Consider the following 25,133-nt stretch of genomic DNA (forward strand, 5'->3'; position numbering starts at 1 on the left):
TACTACTCAGCCCTAAAAATGAAACAGTGCCATTTGCAGCAACATGGATGCCAGGAGAGATCATCATACGAAGTGAAGTCAGAAAGAGAAAAACACCGCGTGGTCTCATTTATGTGTGGAATACGGCACAAACGAACCCATGTACAAAACAGCAACAGGCTCACAGACTAAGAGAACAGACTCAGGTTGCCAAGGGGAAGAGGAGGAAGGAAAGGGACGGCCTGAGGGTTCTGGGTTAGCTGACGCAAACTATTACATTTAGAATGGATAAACAACAAAGGAAAATAAAGATAAAATCCATCAGTTAAAAAAAAAATTCCATCTGACAATTCGCTTTTTTCTGAAACATTTAAGCCTTTTATGGACGTTGAAATTATTGACACATTTAGGTTTCTATTTTGGACACAGTACTTGCCTGTGTTTTCTTTCTCTCCACTATTTTGTTTATATATATTTATAAAATTTATATATTTTAATAAAATTTTATATATTTTATATATTTATAATATATATGTAATATATATATAATATTCTTGATGGGAAAGTACATCCTGTTTTATTTTAGTAGTTAATCTGGAAACTTCTAGCACTTAAAATAAACACAGCAAAGCCTAAAGTTAATCCATGCACTTATCTTCTTCCTAAATGACATTAAAGACTTTAGAGTATGTATGCTTATTCTAATCATCTCCCGCGTTCCCTATTTTTATGTATTTTGGTTTTATCTGTTTTGGAACTTGTAAGACTACCCATAGTCACTTCCTGTTTAGATGGTGCACGTGTTTATCACTTTCTTCTACATTCCTTTGTTGAATTTCAGAACTTCTATATTAAGAGATCACTGTTGTTCTGCTTGGGCAACAATTTTTAACTGAAATAGTCTTTTATTTCACCTCTGTTCTTCAAAGACAGTTTTGCTCAGTATAGAATTCTAGGTTCATGGTTAATTTCTAACTGTCTTTTGAAGGCACTTTTCACGGTCTTTTGACATACATAGTTGCTGATGAGAAGTCAGCAATCTCATTGTCTTTTCTTTGGAGGCAACCTGTCGTTTCTTCCTGGATATCGTTAAGATTTGTTCTGAGGTTTCACCATGATGTGTCTGGAAATGGATTTATCCTACTTGGAACAGGATTGCTAGAGTATTGTAAACACTGAATAACACTTGAGCCTGTAACTAATGTTATAACTAATGTTATGACAAACAATATTCCATGCTAGAACTGAGAAGATTCTTTCAAAGCCTGAAAGGTAGGGGACTCAGGCACCAACAGAAATGTTGATTAGGATGCTGTATTTCTTTGCTTTCAGTGAAAGAGAGGCCAGTCTTAGTAAAATACATACTCTTCAGCCCACTCTAAGGCTGGACCCAGCTGGGCCTTACTTCCCACTCTTGCAGTGACCCTGTTGCTTGGAGAAATGATGGTTAAGCAGCAGAGGCACCAGCTCTCTTAAACATGGTGCCTAGAAGCCCTCTGCAGAAGCCAGAGAGGATCTGCACAGGCTGGGAAGAATGGTACATCCCAGAGAGCAGCCAAGGTGGAGACGCTCTGAACCATCTTGCTGTTTCTTTACTTTCAAGAACACGAGCCACCTGGCTACTTTCCTTTATAGCCAAACACACACACACTTCTTAGGTCAAATAAGCCAACACACTCTCATTTAGCAAAGTGTTTTATTCAAAAGCTTTCTCAGCACCATCTAGTTGTCAGAAAGAATGGATGATATCCCCTTTTTGTGCCCACCCAACTCCCAATTCCAGAGGCAGAAGTTGAACCATTTGGCGAGAGCTCCCTCTAATGATTATAATTCAGATCATGATAAGGTTTTGGTTGTTCTCTCACCCACGTTCCCTGACCCTCTACTTAACCACGACTCAAGTAGAGCCGTGATCTCCACAGTTCAGAACAACTGGAAGGAATCATGTCAGTTTTGATCAACCTCCCATTCCTGGGCTGTTCGAGGCACAAAGAATTACCTTGACAAAATCTGAATTCAGTGACTGCCACCTCGGAGGAACAGTGATACTGTCAGGCAGCATGCAGTTTTGAGAGCTCAAATGTTAGGGCACCCTCCCCCACTCTACTCTAGGAACAAGGAGCACTAGGTCTGCTTTCTCTCCACACACCTCAATTGCTCATCCTCTTCTGCCTTATTAACACAGACACAGAACGAAACCGGTGTGACAGAGTTAAGACAAACAATTACATCTGATTAAAATGCTAAGAGATCCTGAGCTGTTGGAGATGAGGAGAGTAGATAGTGTGACCTGACCTTTCCCTTTTTTTCTTTAAGAATATTCTGTTTCAGCATAAAGCACACTTTCCCAAAGAGGTTCCTGGAGCAGAAATCCAAGAGTCTGACCGTGTCCCGTGGGAACACACAGTCAGCTATGTCACTTTGGCTTCAGTCCCTGGATCTGTCCTTTGCAGCTACTTCAGGTCCCATGGGAAGAGGAAAAGCTGGAGGCAACATCACTTGGCCAAAGCACCCATGGGGTCCCAGGCTGGCAGGACAATGGGTTCCTGCTCTAGTACAGCTAGCACCTCTTCAGGGACATGCTTCTTGTCCACCACCACTTCGTAGACGTACTCAGAGAACCACTCATCCGTCATGCACAGGTAACCTGGAGAAGAGAACAGGAGCCTCATGAATCCAGAGGGCAAGGGGCAAAGAGCAAAAACCTTACTGGCACTATGAGAAAATCTCTCACAAAGCTAGCATTTGTACATGTTTTTCAGCTTTCCCATCTGTAATTTCATTTAACCTGATTATTTTTAAAATTGTTATTTCTCTATTTTTGGCTGCACTGGGTCTTTGTTGTTGCACGCAGGCTTTCTCCAGTTGTGGCGAGCACGGCTGCTGTTTGTTGTGGTGTGCAGGCTTCTCGTTGAGATGGCCTCTCTTGTTCTGGAGCATGGGCTTTAGGTGCGCGGACTTCAGCAATTGTGGTCCTTGGGCTCCAGAGCTCAGGCTCGGTAGTCGTGGCTCACAGGCCCAGCTGCTCTGTAGCATGTGGGCTCTCCTGTCCCCTGCACTGGCAGGCAGATTCCTAACCAATGACCACCAGGGAAGCCCCCGATGAAGTCTTACAGCAATCTACAAAGCAGACAGGACAGCAGGGTAATGTTTTTACCAGTTAGAAAAACTGGGGCTCAGAGTAACTAAGTGATGAGCCCAGGTTACATGGGTGAAGTTCAGAGCTGGGCCTTGGACCAAAGATCCTGTGCTGTTCCACTTCTCAGGCTGCCTCACTGAGGGTGAGTCAGTGACCCTGAAGGTAGGTGGAAATGTTTCTTGTTCACACAGCCATATGTCAGGGGTTAATCTCTAGGATCAGAAGGGCAAGCATACCCATCCCACCTTCTCAGCATCACTGGCTGTTTTCTCTCATTCCTCTCTACCATAAATTTCTACACAACAATCAGCTAAGCCATCAGGGGAATCCTGACGGGGTCTGGTCTTCATTCCCAGGGAGCCACTTATTTGCAGATGACACTGTGTGAGTCTGTGCTTTCTTAGGAGGAAATCTGTGGTGAAGAAGAGACAGTCGCTTGACCTATATTCCTTGCTGAGGCCCTGGGATTTACGGATCTGTCCAGTGGTAGGAATGAACAGGGGCACAGCAGTACTAACACCCCAGACTGAGGCTTATCTGAGAAAAGGCATGGCGTCATCAGGTATCTGGTGACAGACACCTGCCTTTCCCGTCAGGGAGACTATCCCGGCTCCACTAGAGGTGGTAGGCTCAGGTGCTTTAATCACGTCTGATTCTTTGTGACCCTGTGGACTACAGCCCACCAGGCTTCTCTACTCATGGGATTCTCTGGGCAAAAATACTGGAGTGGGTTGCCATTTCCTCCTCCAGAGGATCTTCCTGACCCAGGGATCAAACCTGTGTCTCTCATGTCTCCTAGCACTGGCAGGCGGGTTCTTTACGGCCAGCACCACCTGGGAAGCCCACAGGCTCCACTAGGACAAGAATTCCTCTTCGGGATCATACCACTGCCAAACTGAAATGGGGAAACATTGCACCTGAGGCACTGCTAATACAAAGAGTGAAACTAAGGCGAGAGATGAAAGCGTGTGCACTTAAAATAAGGATGGGCCATGGAGAAAGCAGAGGACAGAAGTGTGTACCTACATAGGTTACCACCTACACACCGAGCACTCACAGTAACTAGCGATCTTCATCATCATCTTACCATGGCTGACACCTGTTATATACTAGACACTTGAGCCATATTTTCTCTGCAAGTGTGCAAATCTAGGTCTGTGCTATATCACTTCCCACTACAGAGGACCGAGAGAGAGGGAGAAGAGGTAGGTATTCCTAAGGTGATCCTCTAGTATATTGGTTCTCAAACTTCTTGGCCCCAGGCTCACGACTGTGCACTTAAAATTATTGAGGACTCTAAAAAGTTGTTGATATGGGTTATACTTAATGATGTTAACCACAGTAAAAATTAAAATAGAAAGCTAAAAATATTGATTCACTTAGGAAAAAATAATTATATCCTCCAATACAAAATAAATTTTAGTAAGGAAAGTGGCATTACTCTGTGATGCAGAAGACAGCTAAATTCTCATATCTGCTTCTGTGTGCAGTCTGCTGCAACTGTTCTTTTGGATGAAGCAGAAGCAGCAAATCTGGCCTCCTGCAGATATGCTGTCAGAGGAAGGAAGACCTTGTAGATGTCCTAGAAGGGTCCCAGGGACCTGGCAGGGGTCCTCAGGGCCCACTCTGAGAACTGCTGCTCTAAAAGCAAGGCTGATTTAAATAATTAAAAGGCAACGTGATGGTAAGTCTACTTTTATAAACTAAATGGTATGACAGAGGACATCACTTAACTTGAAAACAGGACTGCTTCGGGGAGCTCGTCTCTGCTGCACTCTGCCCCTCCCTGACGGGAGTCAAGGCAGCTCATCCTGACCTGGCACCGCGTGTTTTCCCTCTCCAAAAAATGCCAGGAAAAGTGCGCAAGCACTCATGCCAAGTCCGATCATGACGATCCCCTCACGATCCAGGGCACCATTCTCAACAGGAGACACCGGGAAGAACACACACACATTCCCAAGTCCCTGGCCTCTCACGTCACCCACGTCACTGCCACTGAGTTCCAGCAGCCAAAGCTTGGTCAGCTGAAGGGCCAGCCGATACCATTTCTTGCTGCATCCTAAGTAAATGCTTTCTGAGAAAAAGTTTCAGCATCTGCCTTGCCCATGAGGAGTTTTCAGTGGGCAGGAGAGCAGGCTACTAACTGCCACACCATCTGAGACATTAGGCATCCTTCCCCTCACCCTAATGCCCCCTGAATAAATCCTGAGAGGGGCTTGGGGCAGGCAGAGAGGCAGGTGAAGGATGGAGGCAGATTCATGTAATAAAGTTCTGTGTCCTTTCAACAATACTATCATCACACAATCAAATGAGTCTTCAAAAAATGCCCGGAGAAAATGGACAATAAGTACATCTACGCTATCTTGTTCCAAAAGCAGGAGATAAGATTAAGTCCTCACAAATTAAAACTCCTATCGATTGTAATCCACCCTTTCAGGGTCCCCGCCAAGAGGACCTGCCTTGATTAGTCTCTCTCTTCAGGATATGAGTTCTCTGGGGGCCCACAAAACCTCACAGTCTAGGTGGCTGCCGAGTAATTGCACCCTGGGTAGATAATGACCTTGTGGCTGCTGTAACTGTTGATACTGCGTGTCCTGGAGTTTGACTGAGATGATTAGGATCAGTGTGTCTAAAACCCGAGTGAGTGCTGTGGAGAGGAGCAGCAAGGTGTCCACTTGGGCAGGGTTAGAGCGACCATCTTGATCTGAGGAAAGTTGCAGCTTCTAGCCCTCATGTACCTTGGCCATTAGAAACCGGCGTTCCCCAAAGACCAAAGAAACAAACAAAAAAGGAAAACAAAAATCTGCCCCAAGGATCCTGATGTTGCATTCAGGGAAACAAACGGATAAATAGATAAAGAAAGTCAGCTTTAGGGACTAAGGTGAAATTAAATTTTGTTTAAACATTAAATGTCTTGCTTACACGCAAGAAATAAAATAAAGAAAGGAAGAGGAAGAAATAAAATAAGTGAACAGTCCCTCAAAGACACTGGCAACATTTCTATATCTGTTAAGAGAAAGAGCAGTATGGTCTGTAAAGGGAGAAACAGCATCTGTAGATACGGCTCTAGACAGGCCTAATGCACTCAGAAACAGAAGGGATTCCAATGGGTTCATTTAAGGGAAAGAAAAACTTTACCCTAAAAAACCAGTTTTCTGAAATCCTACCAAAGATCTAAGTTTTAAACCTTTCAGACATAAATTAAGGTGATAAATATATTATTATTTATAAATGAGAAATGTTTTGCTTTGTTCTATGAAATATTTCACCTCACTAACAAAACTACTTGTGGTTCAATTTTTGTTGTTGTTGCTATTTTTAAAAAAGGTATGACAAAATCAAGTTACTATTCTGCTGTGATGAATCTGTCTGGCTGCCTGAACCTAAGGAAGCCAGACGACTGAGGCCTCATTAAGTCACTGCCAATCTTTCACTTGATGCTGATAACTCAAGGCTGAAGAAAGGCTCCCAGAAAGGGAAGGCAAGCCTCACTGACACTTGTCTCATATTTCAAACGTCCTAATAAACAGTGAGAAATCACTCCACAAAATATTAATCAGTCATTTAAAATGAAGTTGCAAAGACTATGCAGTAACATGGAAAAATGTTTAAGGGATAAAAGTATATAAAAATAGTGTATCCTTTATAACTATGTTAAAATTCCAAATACACAGGGGGAGAAAACATGAAAAACAATGATAATTTTATATCACGGGGTAGGTGATTTTCCCTTCAAAATTCTGAAATATTATATCACTTTTTGACTCCTTAAAGATTACCCAAATAATTAATGCTCCTTATAAAAAATCTTGGAAGGACAGAGGGAGGAAGATGATAAAATGAAGGAAGAGGAGCAGAAGGAAGAGGTGGATGAAAAGATGACAAATATACATTTTAAAACTGCCTACGATCCCACCATCCTGGGTTAGACCCTGTGCGTGCGTGCGTGCGTGCTAAGTTGCTTCAGTTGTGTCCGACCCTGTCTGACCCCACGGACTATAGCTCACCCACCAGGCTCCTCTATCCATGGGATTCTCCAGGCAAGAATACTGGAGTGGCTTGCCATGCCCTTGTCCAGGGGATCTTCCCAACCCAGGCATCGAACCTGCATCTCTTATATCTCCTGCATTGGCAGGCAGGTTCTTTACCACTAGCGCCACCTGGGAAACTCAGGTTAGGCCCTAGTTAGATTTTTATGTCCTGGAGAAGGATATGGCAATCCACTTCAGTACTCTTGCCTGGAAAATCCCATGTATATCCTCTGATAAAAATTTATATGTGTAGACGCTATACATTTAATAAAAATGAGACAACATAATGTTCTTATACCACAGAGTATCACATATGCTGTTTTCCAATATTGCTCTTTTCATATTAATAAAAAAACTATCTACACTATAATTTTTAAGTGCTGAATTTATGAGTAAAACCAAAATGTGTTTAATTCCCTATTGTTGGAATCTGAATTATTTTTTCATGCTTAGAAACAACACTGCTATAAACAATTTTGTAATTAAACCTGTGTACATCCTTAATCATCTACTTAATTTCTTTATGTCCTTATCAATATATAATTTCAACTTTCTTTTTGAGTCCAATCTGAACTTTTGTCTGTGGGTGCTTGCTATTCAGTTTTCTTTTGTAAAGAGTCTGTTTGGGACCTCTGCTGAATTTTAACTGGTATGTTTGCCATTTTCACAGTGATCAGTAATAGGGCTCTCTATATTAATATAATGATGGCAAACATTTTTCCTATTATGTAATTTGCCTTCTAATTTAGTTGATGATGTTTTCTAGTGTCCTAAATTTTTTGTGTGTTTTATGAAGTCAAATTTATCAATCTTTTCCTTTATGGCTTCTAAGGTTTTTCTGTTATGTTTATAAACATTTTTGTTTGATGTTTCCACATCAGTAGTTTCATTATCTGGCATTGTCTGGATGTACCATAGTTTAACCAGTTTGGCCACCAATACTTTGGCCACCTAATGTGAAGAACTGACTCCTTAGAAAAGACCCCAAGCCTGGGAAAGATTGAAGGCAGGAGAAGGGGACAACAGAGGATGAGACGGTTGGATGGCATCACTGACTCGATGGACATGAGTTTGAGCAATCTCCGGGAGTTGGTGATAGAGAAGCCTGGCATGCTGCAGTCTTTGAGGTCACAGTCGGACACAACTGAGAAACTGAACTGAACTGATAAATGTTTCCCTGCAATTATATTAAAAAAAATTGAAAGCAAAGTAGGGTAAGTGGTAAGAAAACGTAAGAAACACAGTCTCAATGAAAACCACTCATTAAGGCCTTGACACAGCTATGAACACACACAATTTCACAGGTGATTAAGTAGTAACACTCTGTCAACCACTTCTGTTAGTCACCCACTGTAGAAAGCATGCCTTACATTTGTACGGAGTACACTACAAATATACAAAACGACACAACTCCTTTGGAATGGGAAAAATTCGAGTGCCTTTGCCCTCTTCACTACGCAATGCCATTTCTGGAATTTCATCCTGCAGACACACAGTACCTGCATGCACACAACAGGCGTGTAATTACGTACAACAACAGCTCGTACTTATTCAACCTGGGAACTGGTTGAGTGAACTACGGTACATCCAGACAATGTAAGATAATAAGGCTGTACTGATATGGAAACGTACTGACAGGCCTCCGAGACACACTAAGTAAAGTGAGAAGGAGAAGCAGAGCGGGGAGATAAGATATGCTACCTTCGGTGCACTAAAACACACTGCAAAGTCACATCAGAAATGAAGAGAATGAGAACCTGAAAAACGCAGGAGGTGAAAGGCATACATAGGGACAGAGATGGAAATAAGATTCCTCTTTATGTATTTCTTTGTGTTTTGATTTTGGAACAGTATAATTTTATTATTTAGTAAAAGAATTATACCTTAGTAAGCAAAATAAAACAAAAACACACAGGTAGCTCTGTAGGGAACTTACACTTCAAAGTGCAATTTTATATCCACTATCTACTCTTATTTCAATTTTAATCCTCATAGTGACACTATGAGGTAGGCAGGGTTGGTATGAGTTGTTTAAAGTCACAGCCATTAAGTAAAGCCCATACTTAAATCCAGGTCTTAACTTCAAATTCAGTCTTTTCCATGGGGCTCAGCTTCCTCCAAAAGAGTACCCAGTGGCAGAGAGAGTGGCAGGTAGGTATCCTCTGGCCAACAGATACCACGTAATCTAGTTTCTAATCCAGGCACTGTCTGGAACCAATTCCATCTGCCCACACACCCCACACTGATGGTCAGGCGCCCAGGTTTTGCAGGGTTTGTTTATGAGGTATCGTGTCTCTTTAAATCAAAGAGATGTCATGTGCTTTAAGTGCATTTGCTTAGAAGGCTGGAGAACAGGGTGGGCTGGATGTTTTGGAAAGAAAACAAACCTACCGCTTGAGACAGATACCTGGACAGGGATCTGAGGAGAGGCCTCTTTTTCCTCCAGGCCAAATACCAAAGTCTGGCTCTGTGGTGCGCATACATTCAGGATCCTGAACCTTTTGCTGAGAAGGGAAGGGCTACTCTTACAGCTGGGTATTACCTGTGGCCTCGTTCAGAAACAAAGGCTACGGAAGATTCCATCTCCCTGGTAAGAAGGCAGAGTGGAAAATGTGGTTGGCAAAGAGGGTTGTTTTGGTTTGTGGGTTGCATTTTTTTAAAAACCATCAAACCACAACAAAGTTCAGTCTGCAGAAGTGCACACTTCCTGAGGAAGTGCCCCCAGAAGAAGCCTGTCCACCTCTGGGCTGAGGAGAGAGGGCAATGCACCAGCCAGTCTGACTGTTTTGTTTCCCTGGACTGTGAGCACTACTATCCAGGCTAGTCTGAGATCACACGAAATCCTGCCAGCATCTCCGATGTTGGACAGGAGGAGAAAACACAAATTCAGGTGTCATTCAAGGGTCTATTTTCTTGCCAAAACTTAATGACTTCTCTCTGACCCCAAACAGTACTACTCCTATTTGTTTCAGGCAAAGCCGGCTTTTTGCTCTTTCCTCAAAAGCTCCACGGATGACAGGCCACATTATTTCTTGGCCCCAAGCCTCGGACCTGCCTGAAGCACACTCTACAGGTCAAGAGCGATGCTTCTCAGCCCCCTTCTCCTTGGCTGGCCTCCCACGTCCTTTCCCAAAACACCCACAACCCAAGCATCTTTCCTAAAACTCTGCTCACCTCTGAAGGATTGGTAAGGAGCCTCCCCAGTTCCAATCACTCATTGTCTCTCTTGTACTTTATCCCGTGTTATTGTGCATTCATTCTCACATTTGTGTTTTACATATTTGTTCTTACAAACAACATATGGAGCAAGATTTACAGCCTAATGGTTCCAGCTCAACACCCAGCCTGCCCACTCCCCATACCCAGCGTGTGGAGGAAGCAAGTACACTGTGTTCCTGGCAGGGCACTGACAGCACAGTGGGCGTCCACCCTCCCTCCACCTAAAGGGTCCCAAACCTGCTCTAAAGCCCAATCCCAAAGCCTCCCCGCTTGACTTCTTTCTGGCTGCCCCACCGCAGCGCTATTTCCCACCAGGTTTTCTCTGACGTCACCTAGTCCCGTGACTTCTCACCTAGTCCTGTGACTTCAGTAACCTCAGCTTCAATGTCTTTGTATTGTCTCCCCACTGAGGGGGCTCTCCCCAGCTCCTCCTCTTCTGCTGTCATCTGCCTTCTGGGAGAAATCACCCCTTCTCTGGCTTATCTTTTTCTACTTTTCTACTTATCCTGTATCTTACAGTCTGAGGAGCACACCACGACTGCCACATCTGCCACATCACAGCCCTCTTCAAATCCCCTTCCAGGTCCCAGGTGGAGAAGCATGAATTCCTCTGAGGGTCAGAGACGTTCGCACTGCGGTCTGTGCGTGGCTCCCTGCATCCCGTCAATAAATGTGAGCTGACACTGTTGCTAATGGGTTTCCTTGGCATGAGGTGTCTTCACCTCCACTGCTTCTCTTGTGAAAGACTAAGCCCACATGACGAGTCATCCACCCAGTAAACTGGAGATGCAGTCCAACGGTCACCAAGGGTCCTGAATTCTTAAGAGACCCGATGTTAGAACAGTGGGCCAGTGAGACAGCCCTCTCCCAGAGGGAGGAGAGCTTACGTCCCTGCTCTGCTGTTCTCTTGTCTACAGAGAACATTAACAATGGCACCAATGATAGCTAATGTTTCTGGGCATTTCTTATATGCCTGGCATAGTTCTCACAAACACCCTATGAGGTAGGTACAACTACTATCCCCGTTTTACAGATCAGAAGACTAAGGCTTATAAAGGTTAAACACCATGACCAAGGCTACACAGCCAATAGGTGGGACAGCCAGGATGTGTCCCAGGCATCTGGGCTCGGGTTCTGTGTCTGACCTCTATCCTCAAAGCAATGCAAGCATACCTTGGAGACCACCTGGGAGAACGACAAATCCTCTCTACAGGACAAAGGAAATACACATCAATCTACATCAAACATGAAAGGATTTCTCCCTGAAATCGGTTTCAGCCTGTAGGCTAGGAAGAGCCTTCTCTCACAAATGGTAGGCAGGTGGTGCCAGTGGTAAAGACCCTGCCTGCCAATGCAGGAGACATAAGGGGTGTGGGTTTGATCCCTGGGCTGGGAAGATGCCCTGGAGGAGGGCATGGCAAACTACTCCAGTATTCTAGCCTGGAGAATCCCATGACAGAGGAGCCTGCCAGGCTTACGGTCCATAGGGTGGCAAAGAGTCAGAGACGACTGAAGCAACTGAGCACACAGGCACAGCCCTGCCCTAGTCACATGCTGGGATAAGGAAGCAACTGTCCACCTGAGAGCATGAGCTTCCACTCACAGTCACTGCTTTTTTAGCTTGTGTCAACCAGGCTCAGTGGTTAATGAAGATGGATGATGAGGAGTCCCTCTGAGAGAACTCAGATACCCGAATCTGATGGTGTCAGAGAGAGACAGGAAAGCCTGGAGAGACATGAAAACCCTGAAGTGACAGAACAAATTTGTATGTTGCTCTTTTACAGGAAATCAGAAGCCTCTGCTTTTGGCTCACATAATTTTCTTATTTTGGCAAGTTCAGTTCAATAATGTCTACAATTTACATTTGTGCTAGAATTCCAAACCAAATCTCAAACTGACCTGCAAATGACTGGTTATCTTTCGTAGGTAATATACATTCTTAGGGAAGCTGCCTGTGTCAAATTAAGAAATCTCAGTCCCAATTCTATCTCCAACACTGGGTAAGTCACAACCTCTCAGCATGTTTTCACTTATTCCCATAAAACATGGGTGCAATTACCTATGTTCATACCCTGCTGCTGCTGCTAAGTCGCTTCAGTCGTGTCCGACTCTGTGCGACGCTATAGACGGCAGCCCACCAGGCTCCCCCGTCCCTGGGATTCTCCAGGCAAGAACACTGGAGTGGGTTGCCATTTCCTTCTCCAATGAATGAAAGTGAAAAGTTAAAGGGAAGTCGCTCAGTCGTGCCCGACTCTTAGCGACCCCATGGACTGCAGCCTACCAGGCTCCTCTGTCCATGGGATATTCCAGGCAAGAGTACTGGAGTGGGGTGCCACTGCCTTCTCCATGTTCATATCCTAAGTTACTCTATCTGATGCCATGAGCGGCGGGGTGGGGGTGGGGGTTCAGGACAAATGCATTAGCAAATGTTGAATTCTTATGAAGCAAGCAAGATGCTATGAACTATATGTCCTGAGTACCTCGGATAGAAATACAGACTATTCATTGAACTCTTTAGAATTATGTAACAGTGTACAGTTCGATGGCTACATAGAAACTATAGGACATCATAAGGAAAACGGTTGTTATCCATGTTATTGATAGAAAAATGTGAAACCACAAGGAGACAAATTGCTGTCCAGGATCTATAATCAAGAAAGTAGTAACTGTCTCTCTTGGTTCTACCATGTAACATTATGTGAAGGATATGATGAAATTTGTGCGTAGCTTTGAACATTCTGTTCCCAGAATTATATGGTGAGGCAATTAAAGGCCATGCTTTTGGTTTTTAAGAAGCAGCAGAAGTTCAGATGTAACATGAATCAGTCTCGTTAAGTTTCTTTCCAGATTAATCTCTAACATGCCAAAGCCTCATGAAGAAGTCTGGAAATTTTACTAAAATGAAATCAAGAACAGGCTTACATGTAAGAAAAAATGAAGAATGTAAGTTAAAAACAACTTCAAAGTTGAAGCTGAAAGGCAAAAAAGCAATTTGAAAAATGAAAAACTAATCTTGGTTCAAAATGAAAACTTAGAGAAACAAAATTTTTAAAAGATAAAGATTTTCCTTCAGTGACCATTGAAGACTCAGAAAATTATATTCCCCCTAACCTCACTGTGCTATTTAGCATATTAAGAAACTAGACTAAACAAACATAAGAAGTATGTTACGATAATTCTACCTTCAGGGCTCTGATGTATCAGACTTTAGAACTGGAATACCATCTCATGACTAAGTGAACCAATCATAAAAAGAAGTTCCATAACAAGACTGGTTCATTAGGGCGACCATCCAAGAATTCAATTTATTGACTATCAATACTTTGTTACATGCATGGCAGAATGTTTATAACTACTGAAGCTGGGTGATGAACATGTGGGGAATTTCTAAATACTATTCTCCTTGTATAGGCTTGAAATTGCCCATGATAAAAAGTTAAGGGCAAAAAATCAAAGAACTAAGTTATAAAAAAAGTTAACGAAAAAAATCAAAGAAACATGCTATAACCATGTTATTTCTATGAGCAGACCAGATACTACTGGAACAGAGAAGCTAAGAGGAAACACAGTTTAGTGATAAAGAGTAGGTTCTAATGTCAGACTGTCCAAATTATAATTCTGGATCTACCATTAGTGAGATGACCTGCAGGTCACTCTGGCATAAAGATTATGCTCTTCTCAGAAGAATTTCTGACTAAGAGCAAAAAGCACCAAGGGTTATTTCCCCTATTTTGAATTCTTAAACATTTTACAAACTACTTAACTCTAACAAGCCTGTCAGCTTTTCAAAATGAAAGACGATGTAACAGGTCCCAAGGCCTGTTTCCTCATTCAGCTATGGAATCCATTTCTTATACAATCCATAAAGAAGGTACAAAATGCATAGTCAAGTATTTCAAGAAGGAGGGGAGAAAAGTCAGGTAGGTTGTATGCCATCTCAGATATGTACCTAGTTTTCAGTCCAGCTGACTAAGAATACTAGTGTTCACCAATATAAAGTAACTCAATGGATTCAGTAAGATAAGAATTGACTTCTCCCTTTATGTCTCTTGTGGGTAGAGGTAATATTTATCCTCTTTGGGAAATAGTCAGTTTACTGGATTTCATCACTGATACTAGACTCTGGGCAGGAAGGGACATGAACACGACCAATGGGGAAGACCAAAGCCAGAGGTGCGCGGTGCTCAGTCACTCAGTCGTGTCCGACTCCTTGCGATCCCATGGACTGTAGCCTGCCAGGCTCCTCTGTCCATGGGGATTCTCTAGGCCAAGAACACTAGAGTGGGTTGCCATGCCCTCCTCCAGGGGATCTCCTCAACCCAGGGATTGAACCCCAGGTCTCCTGCACTGCAGGCGAATTCTCTAACGTCTGAGCCACCAGGGAAACCCAAGAATGCTGAAGTGGGTAGCCTATCCCTCTCCAAGGGGAACTTCCCAACCAGGAATCGAAGTGGGGTCTCCTCCATTGCAGGCAGATTCTTTATCAGCTGAGCTAACAGGGAAGCCCAAAGCTAGAGCTGGGCGGAGGAAAAAGGCAGCCTGCCCAAGTATCTCTGCTCTGTTTACCGCCAGCTTGTAGTATTACCAACACTGTTTTTTGAGAAACAATCAATTTTAACATGCAGAAATCCCCTAGAGCACAGTAACAAATTGCTAACAATGCTATCTACAGAAACAAAATCCTAGCAATGGTGTTTAAGGTTGTCACATCTCCTAAAAGAGCACAAAGGGGTTCTGTATCAGACATGGCGGCCAATGCCCACCAGGGTGACGGATGGGAGGGCCCCGCCGAGGCAAACACACATCGCAAGCATAATAACAGACTACGTACTCTCCCTAAGGTCAGGCCAAGTGTGCCAATTAAATTAGATCATGTTTTCTTTCCTTCCTTCCTGTTAAGTCAAAAAGAACATTACCAAGAAACACAGGAGAATAATTTATTTTTGGCTTTGAACGAACTATACGCTACACCCACTCAGTTCAATTTCTTATCTTTTGGCTCTCTAGCGAAATGCTTTAGTCTGTACAATCTCAGGCATTTCACTTTTTCAAGAACAACAAAAAAAGTTAGTTTAGTCCTAACTCGACAGCTGCAGGTTTCACTAGGAAGCGTTACAGGCAGATCAGGGGGATAAAGACCCCAGGTCTCTCAACATAATAACGAAATGAGTAAGTGAACAGAAGCAAAACTTCTATTGAGTGGAGCTTAGAGGTACAGTTGAATGGGAAAAAAAAAATTAGCAAAGTAATCTAGAATCCTCTTTAAGAGTAGGTATTTAGGTTCAAAGTAATAAAGACAGTAACTCGCCCTACACAAAACAGAATATTTGCCTGACTTTACAAGTGTCTGTCCTCTCTTAAATGGATATCACTACTATCTACAAACTCAGTGACTCTTAATAGATAGAAAAATATCTCAGAAACAAGCCAATGGTCCAGGCTGGTCTAAACAAACCATAATTTTAGTCCTTTTCGTAGACACTAATCTTTATGATAACAAACCATTTACAGGGACCAAATAAGACCAAAAATGAAACAGAAGCTACACAGTTTCATCTGAAACAATCTTATGTTTTAAAACGTTGTTCAGTCACCCAGTCATTTCCAACTCTTTGTGACCCCATGGACTGCAGCAAGCCAGGCCTCCCTGTAACTCACCATCCCCCGAAATTTGCCCAAGTTCATGTCCATTGTGTCAGTGATGCCATCCATCAATCTCATCCTCTGACCCTCTCTTCTCCTTCTGCCCTCAATCCTTCCCAGCATCAGGGACTTTTGCAATGAGTCAGATGTTATCACATGACCAAAATATTGGAGCTTCAGCTTCATCATCAGTCCTTCCAACAAGTATTCATGGTTGATTTCCCTTAAGATTGACTGGTTTGATCTCCTTATTGTCCAAGGGACTTTCTGGAGTTTTCTCTTTTACTACAGTTCAAAGGCATCAATTATTTGGCATTCTGCCTTCTTTACAGTCCAGCTCTCATAACTGTATGTGACCACTGGGAAGACCACAGCCGTCTCTGTATGGACCTTTGTCAGCAGAGGAATGTCTCTGCTTTTCAACACACTGTCTAAGTTTGTCACAGCTTTCCTGCCAAGAAGGAATCATCTTCTGATTTCATGGCTGCAGTCACAATCTACAGTGATTTCAGAGCCCAAAAAGAGGAAATCTGTCACTACGTCCACCTTTTCCCTTCCTATTTGCTAGGAAGTAATGAGGCCGGATGCCATGATCTTAGTCTTTTTAATATTTAGTTTTAAGCCTACTCTTTCACTCTCATCCTTCACCCTCATCAAGAGGCTCTTTAGTTCCTTTTCACTTTCTACCATTAGAGTGGTATCATCTGTATCTCTGAGGCTGTTGGTACTTCTCCCACCTACTCGATTCCAGCCTGTAACCATCCAGCCCGGCATTTCTCACGTGTCCAGCATACAGATAAAACAAGCAAGGTGACAGCGGACAGCCCTGGCGTACTCCTTTCTCAGTCTTGAACCAATCCGTTATTCCATACAGGGCTCACCAAATTCTCGATTCAGGCTGTTCCTCTGCATTCATTTCTTAACTATCATCATTTTACATATATAACTGAATTCTGATTGCTTATTTTAAATCTTTCTGCTAGCTTTCCTAAAGTTCATAACCGATCTCTACCCAATTCCAATGTTTGTGTGTCCTAAAACAAGCTCATCTTATAAGAAATCACCAATTAAAATACATGCACAAAATGTACTTTAATTCATAATGGTTTAGCAAGTGTCCCATAATCACAGAACAATGACAGAAATCACAGAAGGGGGACACGCAACTACGTGATGATGAACAGAGTAACAGTGCTGATATTTGTTTACATATAAACACTGAGCTGCAGCGTTCCACAGCAGACCCCAGGGACAGTTAAGCCAAAATCCACACCCATGATCATTTCACAGGGAGATGAAAAGACTTGGAATGACTGATGAAATGGCCTCTCAGTGTTAGCCATCACAACTGCCTGTGCTGCTCAATCGGGGCATACACAAGCCTTGTCAAGGCTCTTCTAAGACACCAGTTTTCAAATACAAATGACTGAAGCTCCATGTGCTCAATTCCAAGCCTCTACATCCCTCCTTCTTCCACCTTTTTACCCCTGGAAATCCTAGAGCGCTAAAGGACTTAGCTGGAAAATCATTTAAAGAGAGGGAAGTAACAGAGAGTTGCTGAGATCTCTAATTTCTTTTTCTTTTCTTTCCCTTTATTTATTAATTTATTTAATTTCTAGCTGATTCCTGCTTGGGTGAGATGGCTAAAGTTTGATTCCAAGTGTCTGGGTTATCTCACTAGACTCCCTATCTATTTCCTCCCAGCTTTCTAGCTAGTCTAGTAAGTAAGCTGTGGTTAACATGTGCTTCCTAGCCAGAATCCACTGGCTAAGGTAAGGAATGTGGACTCTGGGAAGAAGGTGCTATAAGACGCACACAGCACCCAGGCAAACATGCTGACATGCACCATGTTCTAGGGCAGTTGCCACTTTTTGGTTTGAAACCCTAAAAATTAAAGCACAACACCACCTTATTATCTACCTTAAAAGTAGATAATAATCTACTATTATCTACCATGAAAAACTTATACCTGTGGTGGATTCATTTTGATATTTGGCAAAACTAATACAATTATGTAAAGTTTAAAAATAAAATAAAATTTAAAAAAAACAAAAAAAACAAAAAAAAAGAAAAAAAAAAAACGTTCTCAAAGATTTGCAAGAATACACCCTAAACAGTTAATCAATGGTGATCTCTGGGTGGCAGGATTATTAGAGGCTTTTTTTTCCTCCGGACTTTGGGCTTATCAGTAGTTTTTATTTTGCTACAACTCACATATTATCTGTGTTTGTTTGTTTTTTAAAGCCCAATTACTAGAATTTACTTAAGACTTCTGCCTGGCTTTTTCAGAATAAAACAGTTCTAAATGGTAACCACAGCATTCTCTTCCTCTTTAGACCTCACAACTTCTAATGAGTCTCCAATAAATGCCTCAAGTTTCTTGCCAGGCCCATTCTCCTCCTTGGAAGGCTTCTGATCTTCTAGAGTTAGTGCAGCCAACAAAAAGGCACCAAATGCTGTACAGCCAACAGTCCTGGCAAAGGGCACTCAAGCTTCTTACTGGCCAAGGGATTCCGGGACAGAGAGGTGTAGGAGGGTCACTGTGGTCCGGAACAGATGCCAGCACATACTGGTCTCAGAGCCAACCATGGCATTCAGGCCTCCCACGCTGCTGGCAGGAATGCTGGGGGCAAACGAGATCCTCGGATTTTTCTCTAGAATAGTCCAGCTAATAAGTTAGCTAACTGGACCAATTACTGAAAAATAAAAATGAGCCACACCAGGGCAGCTCTTTCTTCCCATATCTCTTAGGAGGCAGAGAGTAGCACAGAACCCAGTCACTTTGAGTCTGGCAGTATTACCAGCGTAAGCTTACCTTTGTGGCCATGGTCTTCACCCCAAGAATTTTCCACTCTCCATTTTATGAAACCACCCTCCTGATCATCCTGCAAAAGAGTGGATGACAGCACAGAGTCTGAAATGAGATCTGAAATGAAGTGTCATGTAATTTTAGCTCTTATTCATCCACTCAGAAGAAACAGCCTTCTCTATACAGCAACGCTATACATGACCAGGGCCGTATATCTTCTACTATAACTAAGAGAATGTCCTGTTAGAGGTGGATTTTGAATCTCTTCAGGTGAAAATACAATAAACCTAGCCAAGCAATAAATACTACTATTTTCTCCTTTACGTTTTATGGTATACAGAAAATAAGCACATTAAAATGCCTCTTGGCTAAGAAAAACAAAATGTTAAAACTAGGAAAAGCAGTAAACGCCGTGTGAAGCCAGGGACTCTTGCTTCCGATTAGCATTCTTTGCAGAGGCATCTAACCGTATTTATTTTAGCAATGAATCTCAGACCTAGTCAAGAGTTTAAAAAAGAAAACAAACACATTCCCATCATATAGCCTACTTTTCTTACTTAGGGGAACCAAGAAATGATACTCTCCCAAATGTGCTTTTTTACTGATTTGGTTACACAAATATTGAATTTAATACAGTAGAGATGGAATGGCAAAGCAAAACACTATTTCCATAAAACAAAACCTCGGCAGTTCTGTTCATCTATCTTCATCAATAAAATGATACTCATCACGATAATTTTCATTTACAGTCTCTATTACAGTGACACAGAGAGGGATAAGAAGGTTCCATTTGGGAAAAGACTGTTCTTTCATGTTTACCCAGAGCATTAGCTGATGTCAAAACAACTTAAATCTTTGTAGCCTGAGAAGAGAACTGGCTCCTGAATTATCTCCTAATGATTTCATCTGTCAACTCCCACTTGCATAAAACTGCACAAATCACATCTAAACGGGATTCAATTTTACTCCTGACAGTTTTCTTGAATCTCAGGAATTTTCCATCTCAGAAACAGCCAACAAACCCCAAAGTTTCAAATACCCTTATCTGGACTACCCTTTAATCTTAGCCCCAGAGATTTTCAAAACCACATCAATAAACTATACATTCTGGGTCAAGCTTACTGACTGTTTTGGTTTTCTACTCCCTGCATTGTAGCCCATCTTTACTTTCCTTTTCAAATATCGGTGTTAGAATCTACATTACCTAAAGTCATTTATTACAGTAAGTTTGAAAGTGCTTCCTCTTCTTGCCTTTGCCAATGAATTCCTACATGACCTAGATCAAGCCACGTCATCTACAAATATAGAAGAGTATCTGGAACTCCCTCTCAGGGATTCCAAGAAATCAGCAACAAGAAAGGATATCCCAGAATACTTACAAGCATTTATCTCCGCTTTATCATTCAAAGGCAATGCAAACTAGTTTTATAGCAGTCAAAAGTGGAGAGAAGAGAAAAATCTCAATATAAAATTCCAGTTATGATAACATTAATTCTGCTTTATAATATTAACACGTAATGTAGCTCCATTTCCCAGAAGGAAAAACAGTATATTACTAAACCATGCCTATTAAAGAATGGAGCTTTCAGAGAAAAAGACATGGAGTATGTATGATTTTTATTTCTGAAAAGTAGTAATACTCTATAACAGAGATGGAAAATGATAAAAAGCCAAACTCTCTTAGAAATTATAAAGTTTTTGTTTTCCTTTTTAATAATCCTCTAAATAGTTTAAAAGTTTAACTTTAAGGAGCTTAGTTGTAAATCCACTGAATTTTATAATATAGCAGGTCTAAACATAGAATAAAATACCAAGTTGTTCATATTTAAGTAGGTTAGTAGTACTTTATTCTAGTTTATTTACGATAGCATTTTATCTCAACATTTATAGTATTTTATGAAAAGCTCCTTCTAATATTTTGCCAAGATAATGTGAAGATAGTTATTCTGTGACACTCTTTCCAATAATTAGATAGGCTTGGAAAGAACATTTTTGCTTGCAGTGGTAAAGAATTAAAGTATAGTTTGATGTCTTCTCTTCTTTATGATCCCTGAGCACAGGAGTAAAACTCTTCTACAGACTGGGAATGAGGAGGCTTATTTGTGAAAGATAATACTGCAGTTGTTGTTTCCAACACTGTATCCTACAAACAGTGGTATTACTAGTCAGAATATTCCACAGGGAAATCCAAAATACTCTACCTCCAATTTCCTGAAACTCTGAATAAATTCAGTACTGAGCATGGAGTCCACCAATTACTGTTATTGACATTTTACTGCAGAAGAATCTGAACGACAAAGGTGAGACTGAACATAAATCATCAAGATATGAATACTTTCAGGGCACACTTTAATTCCTTATTAAACTGAAGTGGTCTTCTTCCAAGTTTCCTTGCTGACCTCTTTTCAGACAGAGAATTTCCAAAGTTACAGAGAAGCAGTTACTTTCTTACTCCCTGCTGACCCAAATTTTGTTCCTTATGGAAAGTTCCTATTTTTATGACTTCTGAAAGCATGCAGCCAACCCCCCAGAGAGGTGGGTACAATGTCTTGCTTGGAAGCTAACTTCTAACAGGAAGCACATACGCTGTGAAGAAGCTCTGCTGGATTAAACGGCCCGCAGGGGAATGGAGGTTCCCCTGTGCAGATACTGGTGTCTGCATGCTGGGGGTCATACCTTTTCTGAGACAGCAGTGAAGGTCATGGCGTGGGTCATAAGTGACTCGCCAAAAGTCAGCCTCTCAGCTTTATTCATGTTCTTCATGGAGACACCGAACACCAACTCATGGTCATAGCTGTTAAAAAAAGAATAGCACAGAATACAGAAAGTACAATCACGGGGGATAATTGGCTTCTGGCTGTAAGAAGATCACAGAAGAAACTGAAGGGGCTCAGCAGCTCCAGACAAATCTGGGCTGCAGCTCTTCTGAGAATGTGGTAAGTGCAGAATCTAGTCTCTCAATGGGATTCCATTCTCTCTGTGTTACAAGAGCTCTCAGAAAAGTAAGAAGTTATTAACATAAATTCTCCTAATACAAAAACTGACGAAAGGCTGCACTGTCAATTTGGAAAGAAAACAACAGCAAAAAAAAGTTTTTGAAGTATTTCTTTCAAAAATGGTCTCTTTTGAGCTGGTTGGGCTTCCCTGGTGGCTCAGCGGGAGACCTGGATTTGATCCATGGGTTGGGAAGATTCCCTGGAGAAGGGAATGGCTACCCACTCCAATATCCTGGCCTGGAGAACTCCATGGACTGTATGGGGTCGCAAAGAGTTGGACACGACTGAGTGACTTTCACTTTGAGCTGGGAGAATTCAGTTTCCGAATTCACATAGACCATGGCTAACTGTGAAATTTAAATAAATGTCAAAATACTAGAGAATATTTTCAAAGTTTAGAAAACCTCATGAAATCTTTTAGCAGATTTCCTTTCTCCTACTGTTAACTGTCAAGATATTTATTCAATTTCCTACAAGTAATAATTACTTAAAAATAACACTAATGTGATAAATTTTAACAGTCAAGGATTTAATATGATTTGGTTCACAAGCGAACCTTCGTTGTCATCAACAACCAGAAGGAATGCTTTAAAGTGTGTATGCAAATTAGTCCTAGTTGTCCTAAAGACAAAATACATAAGGTATCAAATAATGGAAGTAGTAAGAAGAATCAAACATCAAACAAGAGACCTAGAAAACCTTTTGTTACATCCCAAATACACTTAACAGATTTACACATTAATCAATTTTTTAAAAACTGTCTTCCTCAAGGAGAAATATTGTTATTATATCCCTTATATGTGGAATCTAAAAAGAAATGATACAAATTAACTTACTTACAAAACTGAAAGAGACTCACAGACTGAGAGGAAGAACTTGTGGTTACCAGGGGAGAAGGACTAGTTAGGGAGTTTGGGATGGACATGAATATACTGCTGCATTTAAAACAAATAACCAACAAGGACCTACTGTATAGCACAGGGAACTCTGCTCAACGTTACGTGGCAGCCTGGATGGGAGGGGAGTTTGGGAGAGAATGATACATGCGTACGTATGGTTGAGTCCCTTCACTGTCCACCTGAAACTACCACAGCATTGTTCATCAGCTATACCCCAATACAAAACAGAAGTTTTAAAAAAGTTTCTTCCTCACGTAGTATGACTTTTTAGGAGCACCCAACAATTTCAACTCAGATACGATCTTGACTTCCCAGCTCAGAGCATATAAATATGTGGCGTTCCAAAGTTTCAGCTGTGAATCCTCAAACGCTACAAAATGTTAAGAAACAGGCCCACTCTCAGGCTTTGAGGTTCATTCAGAGATTAAGCCTGAGAGTGGCTAAATCTCATAAACCTCAGGTATGAGTCACTTCATACCAACAGTGCACGCCAACAGCCACAACCCACAAATGATTTTCTATTTTAAATTTCTTGTACTCACACATTCATGTCACTGAGGCCCAGTTTGCCATTGAAGTGTTTCCCAACATCACAGCCAAACCATACAGCCTAGAAACAGAGGAAGGAGGAAGACAGAATGTCAACATATGTCCTATCTTCCTATTACACCAAAGATTTGGAAGAGGTTTTAACTCTGTATGTAGAAGACACAGAAACAATACCAACCTCTCCATCTTTGATGGAAGCAGCAACCATCTTTTTTAAGAAGTCAACGGGCTGGTTGTTATACAGAGTTTTTCTCCCTCCGACCATATTGCTTAAATAGTCCACTGTGTAAAGTTTGTTGTACTTGTGCTGAGGCCGAGGGTCATTCACTAAACAAATCTAGGAGATCAAGAATATGTTGATCAGAACATAACACAAGGAATATCGAGAGATAGACCTCCCCTCCAAGTTCATATATTTGTATCAAGCTCATCACCTCTGCCTACAAGAATAAGCATTACAAACACGTTGTTAAATAACCAAGAAACAAAAGGTGGCAGGGTCCTTTTGAGAGAGGTCCCTATATATTCTATTTATTTGAGGGGAGACATTTAGGAGCTGCATCACCATTTTTCCTATTGGCAAAAGTCACCCCAAAACTAATCCTGAAGAATTATGTGCACCAAGTAAGGCAAGATGATGACTCAGGAGCCCATCATTACAAGATCCCTGCTCTCAAATTACAAGACAGGCTCAAGGCCTGGTAGTACAGTTGAATTGGGACTCCAGTGATAAAACAAAGCCATTTGCTTTTAAGAGGGTCAAGTGAAAAGTGAAGGTGTTAGTCACTCAGTTGTGTCCAACTCTTTGCAACCCCAGGAACTGTATATAGCTCGCCAAACTCCTCTATCCATGGAATTCTCCAGGCTAAGAATACTGGAGTGGGTAGCTATTTCCTTCTCCAGGGGATCTTCCCAGGGATTTCCCAGGACCCATGGATCAAACCCTGCATTACAGGCAGATTCTTTACCATCTGAGCCACCAGGAAAGCCCTTTAAGAGTCAAGATGCCAATAAGGAAGGGAAGACTGGCACCTGCTAGGCAGGTGGAGAAGTCCTAAAGTTAGTGGGAAAAATTGGGCTGAGATACTGCTCCCTTCCACGAAAGAGTCCCCAGAGGGCCCACAGTACAATGATGCTCTGAACCCAAGGTAAGAAATGCCCAAGAGACTTCTATTGTCTTTGTACCGGAGAATGACTCAGGGCCCAGACAAGGGGAGCTGATGGGAATTAAACTGACTGGGGACCCACAGTTAGAAAAGTCTTTGAGGAGGAGTGCTTGGAATCCTGAGTGGCCAACTGAACTGGTACATAAAATACTTCAGAAGAGGAAAAATTTGGTTTAGTGTCTTGTTGGATGACCATGCATATTAACCCCGGAATTGGATACTCTTTCTTGTAGTCAACAGGCATTTGAAAATAAAAAGTCAGCGGCTGCCATCACCAGTCTCTAACCTTATCTTCCATATTGAAGAGTGGCTTGACATGTTGCCTGTAAAACTTCAAGGGTGTTATAGGGCCAATCTTTTGATAGTTTTTATCTTTGTCTCGATACTCCCAGGTGAATGTCTCTGGTGGATTACCCAAACAGATGCACACCACTCTGAATATCTGGAAAAAAGGAGGACAGATGAGCAATGGCTAGAGGGAAGCAGTATTTTTACCTCTTTTCTTCAAGTTTCAAGCTTGGGGAACACAAGAAATCAGAGGCTATACTGAAGTCAGAGATTTCACAGGAAACTTAATATTGCTCCAAAAATTGGAAGGTTGATGTCCAGGATTTGGTATCAGCAAACTTCTGAGTTCTTAAATAAACACTCAGAACAATACAATTCTGAAATGTTAATATTTAGTGCTTCGTATTTGCCCTGC

At 41.8% G+C, this 25,133-nt stretch overlaps 1 protein-coding gene across 1 annotated transcript in view; it reads right to left on the minus strand.

Annotated features, from left to right (window-relative positions):
• Positions 1 to 1,658: 1,658 nt before the first annotated feature.
• Positions 1,659 to 25,133, minus strand: part of BLMH (bleomycin hydrolase) — a 41,292-nt gene continuing 17,817 nt past the window's right edge. Inside the window, exons 7-12 of the mRNA NM_001303621.1 lie at positions 24,717 to 24,872; positions 23,443 to 23,601; positions 23,258 to 23,325; positions 21,497 to 21,614; positions 18,827 to 18,896; positions 1,659 to 2,626 (exon numbers count right to left, since the gene is read on the minus strand). Coding sequence (NP_001290550.1) covers positions 2,475 to 2,626; positions 18,827 to 18,896; positions 21,497 to 21,614; positions 23,258 to 23,325; positions 23,443 to 23,601; positions 24,717 to 24,872 — 723 coding nt within the window. The 3' untranslated portion in view covers positions 1,659 to 2,474. The remainder of the gene's footprint in view (positions 2,627 to 18,826; positions 18,897 to 21,496; positions 21,615 to 23,257; positions 23,326 to 23,442; positions 23,602 to 24,716; positions 24,873 to 25,133) is intronic.

This window comes from Bos taurus, chromosome 19, assembly GCF_002263795.3.
Source record: "Bos taurus isolate L1 Dominette 01449 registration number 42190680 breed Hereford chromosome 19, ARS-UCD2.0, whole genome shotgun sequence".
NCBI classification, from domain to species: Eukaryota; Metazoa; Chordata; class Mammalia; order Artiodactyla; family Bovidae; genus Bos; species Bos taurus.